Raw genomic sequence first — 9,323 nt, 5'->3', positions numbered from 1 at the left:
ACCATCTCTTCAGTCCTTGACAAGCACCATTCTAACTTTTTTTTCCTGTGAGTTTGTCTACTTAAGATACCTGATTATGAATGGAATCATAGACTGTCACTTTGTTCCTGGCTTATTTCAATTAACATGATCTTCTCCAGAATTATCATATAATGTGTCTTTTTAAAGACTGAATAATATTCGACTTTGTGTATGTGCCACTTGTTATTAATCTGTTCATTGGTCAAGGGACATCTGGATTGTTTCTGCCTTTTGGCTTGTGTTAATAATATTGCAATAAATTTGGTTGTGCAAATATCTCTTCCAGATCTGCGTGGTATATTTTAAGTACATAGCCAGAAGGGGGTTTGCTGGATTATATAATAATCTCATTTTAAATTTTTTGAAGAGCTGTCATATTATTTTAAATATCGGCTTGAGGCCATAGATTATTGTGACTTTGTTTTGCATTTTTCTAGAAGAGTGATGTCGAGTATCCTTTTATTTTTTTATTTTATTTTTTTAATTTCATAAACATTTATTCACAGCCCCTTTAAAAGTACAGCAGTGAAGTAAAACCCCAATTAAACAACTGCCCATTAACTTGTTACTTAAAATGTAGACTTAAAAACCAATAGACTTTTTTTTGGTGTGTATGCAATTACTTTCATAAACACAGTTTAGGTTGGAATAAGGAAGTCCTAATTCATCATGTTGGAACTTGCCCTCACTGCTGCAGGCTGTTGAAGTGAGCCTCCTTCAAGGTCTGGTTGATATGGGAGTAAAGACCTTGGCATGGTACATACCCCTCATGCAAGAACTGGGGAAAGTTTGCATTGGGTTCAGTAACAATGTGGTTTAAGTTGCCTTCTGGTCCACCTGCTGTCTCTGGGATATTAAGGCGGCTGCTGCTCCTTTCATTATCACTCCATGAAAACTGTGTCTTGAGAATCCTGAAAGATAGGGTTTCTCTTATTCCTTTTGGGCTGGGTGGAATGATGGTTGCCCTCTTTACTGCCATTTCTTCTTCTTTTCCGTACAGGGCAGCCTCCCATAGTCCTGCCCTCAGACGAGTATCCTTTTAAATACCTAGTTATTTCTATGTCTTCTTTGGAGAAAGGTCATTTCAAACATTTACCATTCTAAATCAAGTTATTAACATTTTGTTGTTGTTGAATTTTAGGAGTTTATATCTTTCGGAAATTAACACCTACCAAATATGTGATTAGAAAATATTTTTACATTTTTTTGTTATATGTATGTATGTATGCACATATATTACCCTATACAAGACAGGGTCTTGATATATTTTCATGGCTTGTCTCAAACTTTTGGCCTCAAATGATCATTCTGCCTTGGCCTCCTAAATTTCTAGAATTATAGGCATGAGCCAGCATGCCCAGGTTTCACCCACTTATTAGGTGACATTTGTATGCCACTAAATGTTTTCTTTGATGTGTAGAATACTTGAAGGTTAATGTAGTTCCTTTCTTTTTTGTTCTTTTCCTTGTTTCTTATGAATTTGATGTCATACTTAAGCAAAGTTTTAAGACTTATGTCATAAACTTTTCCCCTATGTTTACTTCTAAGAATTTTATTAGTTTTTATGTTTAAGCATTAAATCCATTAAAAAACAACTTTTCTTTTTATATATAATACAAAAGAAGCATCCAACTTTATTTTTGCTCTGTAAACATTCAATTTTGAAAATTCTTTGTTAAAGAGATTCTTATTTTTCTATTGCATGGTCATGAAAAGCATATGGAAGATTATTTTATCACGTATGCGAGGGTTTATTTCCAGGATGTCTATTCTGTTTCATCATCTATGTATCCGTTTTTGTGGCAATACCATATTGTTTTTATTTTTGTAGCTTTGTATCATGATTTTAAATCAGAAAATGTAATAACTCTTTGTCCTTTTTAAAGGATGTTTGCCTAGTCACAGTTCCTAAACAACTTTTAGAATTATACACAAAAATTCTGCAAAAAAAATACCATTGGGATTTAGATGAAAATTACATTACATTTTTATATCATCATGGGTAATACTGACAACTTTTTTTTTTTCCTTTGGAGATGGAGTTTTAGTGAGTCACTCAGGCTGAAGGGCAGGGGTGTGAGCTGTGCTCACTGCAAGCTCTGCTTCCCATGTTCAAGCAATTCTCCAGTCTCAGCCACCAGAGTAGCTGGGATTACAGTCATGCACCAACATGTATAGCTAACTTTTGTATTTTTAGTAGAGATAGGGTTTTGCCATGTTGGCCAGGCTAGTCTCAAACTTCTGATCTCAAGTGATCCACACACTTTGGCCTCCCAAAGTCCTGGGATTACAGGCATGAGTCACGCGCCGGCCCTGACATCTTAACAATATTAAATCACCTGACACTTGAGCAAGACTATATGTAAGATTTTGCTTAATTTCCTCTTATTTACGTATCTGAAACATTTTCTTGCTTTTGATTTCTAGTTTCATTTACATTGCATGACTTCAGTTTTCTTAAATTTAATAAGACATGTATCCTAACAGAATGTACCATGTGTGATTGAGAATATTGCATATTTTGCTGCTTTCGATCGCAGAGTTCTGTAAATGCTTGTCAGGTCTATAATGTTCAGGTTTGGCTTTCTTACTGATATTACATCTGACTATTCTAGTCATTATTGAAAGTGGAGTCTTGAAGTCCGCAATTGTTGTGTTGCTATATATTTCTTGCTTGATTTCTGTCAATATTTGTTTTACATATTTGAAAGACGAGAATCAGTTGAACCTGGGAGGCGGAGGTTGAAGTGAGCCAATCGCGAGATCGTGCCATTGTCCTCCAGCCTGGGAGACAGAAACTCTATCTCCAAAAAAAAAAAAAATAAGAAAGATATCAGTGTTATTTATAGTAATATAAAAATTTAATGTAATTTTTATCAAAATCCCAATGGTATATTTTTGCAGATTTTTCAAATTATATATATGATTTCTAAATTATTGTTATGGATTTCTTGCAAGTTAATCCATCTCACCGTTACATAATAACAATCTGTCTCTTTTTAAAATTTTTAACTTAAAATATATTTTGTTTAATATAATTATGACCATGCCCCTCCAATTGTAGCTACTCTTTGCATAAAATATATTTTCTTTATACTGCTACTTTCAACTTATTTGAGTCCTTAGAGCTAAAGTGACTCTTGTAGAGAGTACATTGCTGGATCTTCTGTGTTCTTAATCCATTAAATCATTTTATGCATTTTCTTTAAGGTATTTAACTTTTTGTATTTGAAGTAATTACTGTAGTTAATGAAGTTACTATTATTATTTGTAATTGTCTTCTGTGTTTCTTGTAGATGTGTTATTTATCATTTTTTTCTCTTACTGCTTTATTTTTCTTCATTGATTTTGTAGTGACATGATTCAATTTCTTTCTCATTTGCTTCTGCATACCATCTACAGGTTTTTTTGTAATCATCTTGAGAAATAAAGACTTCATAAAACATCTTAAAGTTATGACAATATATAATGACTATATTTCAATGGAATGCAAAGCTTTACCTCTTTATACCCCCACTTTGTTATTAATATCACTTGTTATCTTTTCTTATTGAGTATCTATGAACCCATATTTATGCAGCTTTCTGCTTCATTTTTTAAATTCCATAGCAATAACGTGAAAGTTTTGTGCACCATCATTATGACAGTAGAGATTTCTATAGCTGTTTATGTATTTACCTTTAATAGAGAGCTTTCTATTTTCATATGCTTTTATGATGCTGTGCAGTATATATTGTCATTTTTGGACGTGATAGACTTTCTTTTACATTTCCTTTAGCACTGTTCCAGTGGTTAGTAACACACTCAACTTTTATTTGTTTTGGAAATGCTTAACTTTTTTTTCTGAAGTGAAATTATTCCAGTTGAAAGTTTTTGTTTAGCATGATTTCTTCTTGTTTAATTACCTTGTCATCTAGGGAGTTCTCAGCTACTTTTTAAAAATATCCTCTTTATTATTTTTCTCCTATACTGTTTTTCTAAGACTCCTTTTATAAATACAGTGGTCCACTTGGTGGTGTGCTGTAAGTCCCAATTTTCATTTTTTCTCTATTCAGTTTAAAAAATTTGTTTTCATGAATCAGTATTTATAAGTGCAATGTTATCAACTGTCTAATTTTTTCTGCTTTATTAAATCTGCTCTTCTGACTGCTGATTAAATTTTTAATACAGTTACTGTGTTCTTCAGAGTCACAATTTTTCTTGGTTTTTAAAAATCTTTTTATTGATATCTCGTTTTCTTCATGCATCACTTCTAATATTCTTTTGTTGTCTATGTTCTGTTTTTGTTCATTAAGAACTTTTTTCTAATTACATTTTAATGTAATTAGAATGTCCACCTTTACAATACACAAATACAGTAACGGTAACTCGCACTAAAACAAAGCATACTTCTGATAGTCGTTATTTTTCTCTTTGGGACAAATTTAAAGTTTTTCTTTTGTCACAAAAACAGGAATGTACTTATACAAAGGCTCAAAATAGGCCATCTTTTTAAACAAAAAGGCAATGATTCACAAAAGACTATGAATAGAACATGTAACTAATTGATACAAATCTAATAGGATTTGTGAAAATCAGCCACATCCAATACATCTGAAGTGTTCTTGTATAAAATATCACGTGAAGAAAAGAAGACTTTATCAATATCTTAAAAAGTGGGTTTGTTCATAGTCTGACAAGTTACCATTAAAAGTGTTTCCTGTGACATAAGGAAATGCAATATTATTTTTCTTGAACCCTTTCAGCGCAAGACTTTCCACTCAATAAAATCGCAGAGGATCTGAAACTGAGAAAATATACTTGATTACTAACAGCTTGTGAAACTTAATACTTTTTTTTTTTTTTTGCATCATCAGCGGCTTTTACTGAACTTACAACCAACTTGCCCCTCAATATGCAGCTCAGATGTGAGAGACGCGTCTCTGTACAGGAGCCGGTACTGTCTTCAATCCTTCGCATGCAGGTGTTTACCACAGGCAAGCAGTTTACTCCACATTTTCTAGTAATGTAATCTTCCTATTAGCAAAAAGCGGTAACCAGTCCCTGTAGACTGAAGGGACTCAAGTCACAGGATGCAGATTTCCTCTTCATGGTTTTTATTTTGATATTTGAACTGCTGATGCAACATATAAGCAGGGTGTTCAGGACCTGCTGTGCCTAAGGGACTGATAAAGGGAAAAGTTCTATTTATTCTTTGTGATTTGATGCACAGATGAAAAACTTAACACACAATAATAGAAGTTGGTCGTTAATAAATCACACCCTAGTCTTTCAGAGCTTCCGTAAGCAGACGACATTGTCAGTTTTCTAGCTCTTGTTTTAACACTGCAACAACAATGATGCATATGTCCGGAATCAGCTAAAAAGGCCGTCAGATTCTTTTTCTCTTAGATTATCTATTTTTCACTGTTCCCAAGTATATCTGAATAATTACCTTCCAGCATTCTCTGCTATTGCTCGTTGGGATGCTCTCGATTGTCCCCGTGTTTTGTGGGCTGTTGGGAGAGGGCCCTTGGGAAGGATGTACCACTGTTGGGAGGTTGTCAGTCACTGGGATGTCTCCAGGGATGATGCCTTCCCTGGCTGCAGAAGTCCTCCTGGAGCCACGCCCACCATGCCTGGCAGATATCTGTAGGTAGCACCACTGAGCTCAGGATGAATTTCTTGCTGGTCTATTACGGACCAAAGCGCTGATGTGACAAAGAATTCCTTGTTCACACAGTTTCTTAAGCTTCCCGGGATGCGACTTATGATGGCTTGGCGGATCTCAGTGGCAACTGCCTCGCTCATCTCCAGTGACACCTGCTGGCTGTAGCAGGCAGTGAGAGGAGTGCAGATGAGATTCCAGGCATCTTTCAACAGACCCTGAGCAAAACTAAAGTGTTCCGACTCATTCACGTCGAGGGCTGCCCCTCGTATTCTGCCCTCCTTGAGGGTGTGTGCTCAGGCTTTCTCGTCCACCAGGCCACCACGGGCTGCGTTCACAAAGAATGCTCCCTGCCTCATCTGCTTTATGGTAAAGTCATGGATAAGGTGGTAGTTTTGTTCGTTGAGATTGCAATGCAAGGAGACGCAGTCGTTCTGATACAGCAAATCCTGCTTGGTGTAGACCCTATGCACACCCAGGGACCGCTCGATCCCATCCTGCAAAGGCCTTGGCTCGAACTGCAACCTCCTGAGTGCGACCGAAGCCGATGAGGCCCAATATCTCCCCACGAATGCGGGCCTTTACTGAGGCCACCTCGCCAATCTGCTCCACGCTCTGAACTCGCTTGCCTTCCCTCAGTGCCTGGTACAGCGACCTGTTCCCCCAGTACAGATTGAGGATGTGGCCGGTGGTGGAGTCGGCTGTCTCTTCCACGGCTGCGGACGGGATGCTGCACACAGCAATTTCGAGCTCGCCAGCAGCCTTGATGGCCACGTTGTCGTAGCCACTGCCCACCTGCACGATCACTCTCAGGGCCTTGAAATTTTCCAGGTCCTCCCTGGTGAGGGAGAAGGTGTGGTACATCATGGAGCCCACGACTTCGTTTAGAACTTTCTCGTGGATCTCCTGCATGGACTGAGCCTCACAGAAGGCCAGGTGGCCAGGTCCTTCAGGATGGGCATGTCCACAGTGCAGTCCCGTCCATCCAGCAGAGCCACCACGAGGCGGGGTTCAGGGTGACTTTCATGATCTGGGGGCGAATTCCTCACAAATTCTGTCCAATCGCTGTCTCTTGACTTAGCGCTTATCCACAAGGGCCATTCTTTAGGGAACTTTGCAACTCTCAGATCAAAAGGCAAAGCAGTCCTCTAAGAACTTAGGGGAACTCGCAGGAGTCTGCGTGCATGACGCCACTATGAACCCAATATAAATTTGTTCACAAACTCTATAATTCACACGATGGGCTGTCCGTCTTTTTAAGGGAATACAGCTTCTTTGGTACAAAACCATTTAAGGTGATGAAACCCGTTTGCTTGCAACTCCGCCACAATCGCGCAGCCACCAACGAATCTCACCACGACACCAGGCCGAAGACGCCTCCATTCCCAGGGATCGCGGACTCCGGGCGCTCTAGACCTGGGGTCGTGGTGAGATTCTCCCTTGGATGCCCCTGTTCTACAGTAAAGGAAATATCTTTTGAACGTAAAAAGAGAGAGAATAATAGGCATCACCCCAATAGGGAAGAATGAACAAATAACAAAGATGAGAGGTGCAAAGGCCAAGGAGGAAACTTTAAAAATGTGATGTGGGAAGTTCTGCTTCAATGAAATTGGTTCTGGAAAATCCTAGATTTACTTCTTTTGCTGCCACAGATGGACATTTCCTACCCTATGCTTATTATGCTCTTAAATCTTCTAAGGCTCCTCCTGTCCCTCCACTAACATTCCAGGGCATTCACAGTGACAGCCAAAGTTCTCCTCTTCTTTCTGTTATTCCCTTGAAGGCCTTGTGGTCTGAGTGCTTTTCCATTGTTTTGGAGGATCTGGGGAAATCTGCACATTTTGCGAGACTTCTATATTAAGCTATTTGGTAAAAATCTGTGCCTCATGTCAGAAGTTTTTGAGAGTAAAAGTGCAGGCATTGGGGTTTGGTTCACATATTTCAGAAACACCAAGGACAAATGTTTCTGCTTCATAATTTTCAGTCCTATGATTTCAAATGTGATCCTGCAAAAAAATCGGAAAAACTTTTATCAGAGCCCAAAACACCTCAGCACATATGATATAGTGAAGCTTCTATTTCACTTTATTCTTTTTTTTCATCTCTGGTAATGTAGGTCAAAAAGTTTTCTTTTCTTTGGTAGAAATTAACTTAAAATCGTGAACTCTCTATGCCAAGCACCTCACCTGTGGAATAGTTTATTGTATCTACTCACCTCAAAGAATTTTTAAAGACCTTAATGCCATAGAAAAACTTAGAAACCTGCCAAGAATAGAATAAATTCTTAATTGTTACATTATTTCTTATTGAGTTACTTTATTATTTAGTCTTATATAAAGCTTAGTGGGACTGTGATCTGCACGTTTTCACTTTTTGATTTTTATATATCCCAAATTAGCCTATAATTTTAGCTTCAGGGATTTCAGAATAGCATACTTGAATTTATATGTTATATAAAAAGTGAATTACTTAGTATGCACCTCATATTAATAAAATTTCAGTTTGTGTGTCTAAGTTTACTGCATAGAAAAACTTATCATTAGTGTTTCTATTTACTTTCCTCAACATTATCTGAATGATAGTATAATTTATTTCTCATTGCTTATTTAATAGTAGTGTTTCATTGCATATTTTTCAATATTCATGTTTTTCCCATATTTAAAAATGTAAAGCTTTTCTTTACTTAAAAAAAAATAAATTATAGGCCAGTGCGGTGGCTCATGCTTGTAATCCCAGTACTTTAAGAGGCTGAGGTGGGTGGATCACAATGTCAGGGGTTCAAGACCAGCCTGGCCAACATGGTGAAACCCCGTCTCCACTAAAACCACAAAAAGAATGAGCAGGGCATGGGGGCGGGTGCCTATAATCCCAGCTACTCGGGAGGCTGGGGCAGAGAATTGCTTGAGCCTGGTAGGTGGAGGATGCAGTGAGCTGAGGTCTCGCCACTACACTCCAGCCTGGGTAACAGAGCGAGACTCTGTTCTCTAATATCATTGAAATCTTCATTAAAATTTTCTTCTAAATGTTCTTTATAGAAGATTATAGTGCATTTGTTGTGAAATTTTGTTACTCTAACCATATGCTAATAATTCAAAATCTGTTCTTTATGGGTGTCCAGTTATGGTCGAATATTTCAGTTATCTAGAAAGAGTCTTCTTCAGTTGCATGATTTGTTTATTCAGTATTTCACAGGTTAATGTTTATCCAATTTTGTTTTGTAATATTTTATATTCCTGTATTTTCCTGTTAGGATAGGCTGTCTTACATCATTTAATTGTGTTTTTAGTTTCTGCTTATATGTTATAATTTTTTATGACTATATTTAACTGTGTACACTTTAAAACAGTGTAGAAAAAAGTCAAATATGAATCAACCATATGTGTATTGCCAACATAATTCTCTGTTCGTTTGACTGTATAAACATTACTCATGCTTTATTTATGACTTCTGTATTTATTTAATTAGTTGGTGGTCAATTATTTTTTTAATCCTCTCTGGGTGAGTAGTTGTGGAAATTGCCCTAATTTCCACATCTATGTATTAATGAATCTATATTACGTTTGCGTGAGGAGAACACCTCTGTGATGCGAGGGTAATTTTTTTTTTTTTTTTTTTTTTTGACCACAGAAGTTTTTATTGCCCTCCTGCTCCGCAA

The 9,323-nt window shown here is 37.1% G+C and overlaps 1 protein-coding gene and 1 pseudogene across 1 annotated transcript; both read right to left on the bottom strand.

The window, feature by feature from the left end:
• Nucleotides 1-814: 814 nt before the first annotated feature.
• Nucleotides 815-1,082, bottom strand: LOC134808702 (protein VCF2-like). Its single transcript, XM_063796146.1, has one exon. It carries the CDS (start codon nt 1,032-1,034, stop codon nt 903-905), a length of 132 nt encoding a protein of 43 aa, XP_063652216.1. The 5' UTR covers nt 1,035-1,082; the 3' UTR covers nt 815-902.
• A 4,258-nt stretch (nt 1,083-5,340) lies between these two features.
• On the bottom strand, nt 5,341-6,906 carry LOC134808701 (C-terminal-binding protein 2-like; annotated as a pseudogene).
• Between the last annotated feature and the right edge of the window lie 2,417 nt (nt 6,907-9,323).

This window comes from Pan troglodytes, chromosome 17 (genome assembly GCF_028858775.2).
Source record: "Pan troglodytes isolate AG18354 chromosome 17, NHGRI_mPanTro3-v2.0_pri, whole genome shotgun sequence".
Lineage (NCBI taxonomy): Eukaryota > Metazoa > Chordata > Mammalia > Primates > Hominidae > Pan > Pan troglodytes.
This window is presented reverse-complemented; position numbering and strand designations above follow the sequence as displayed.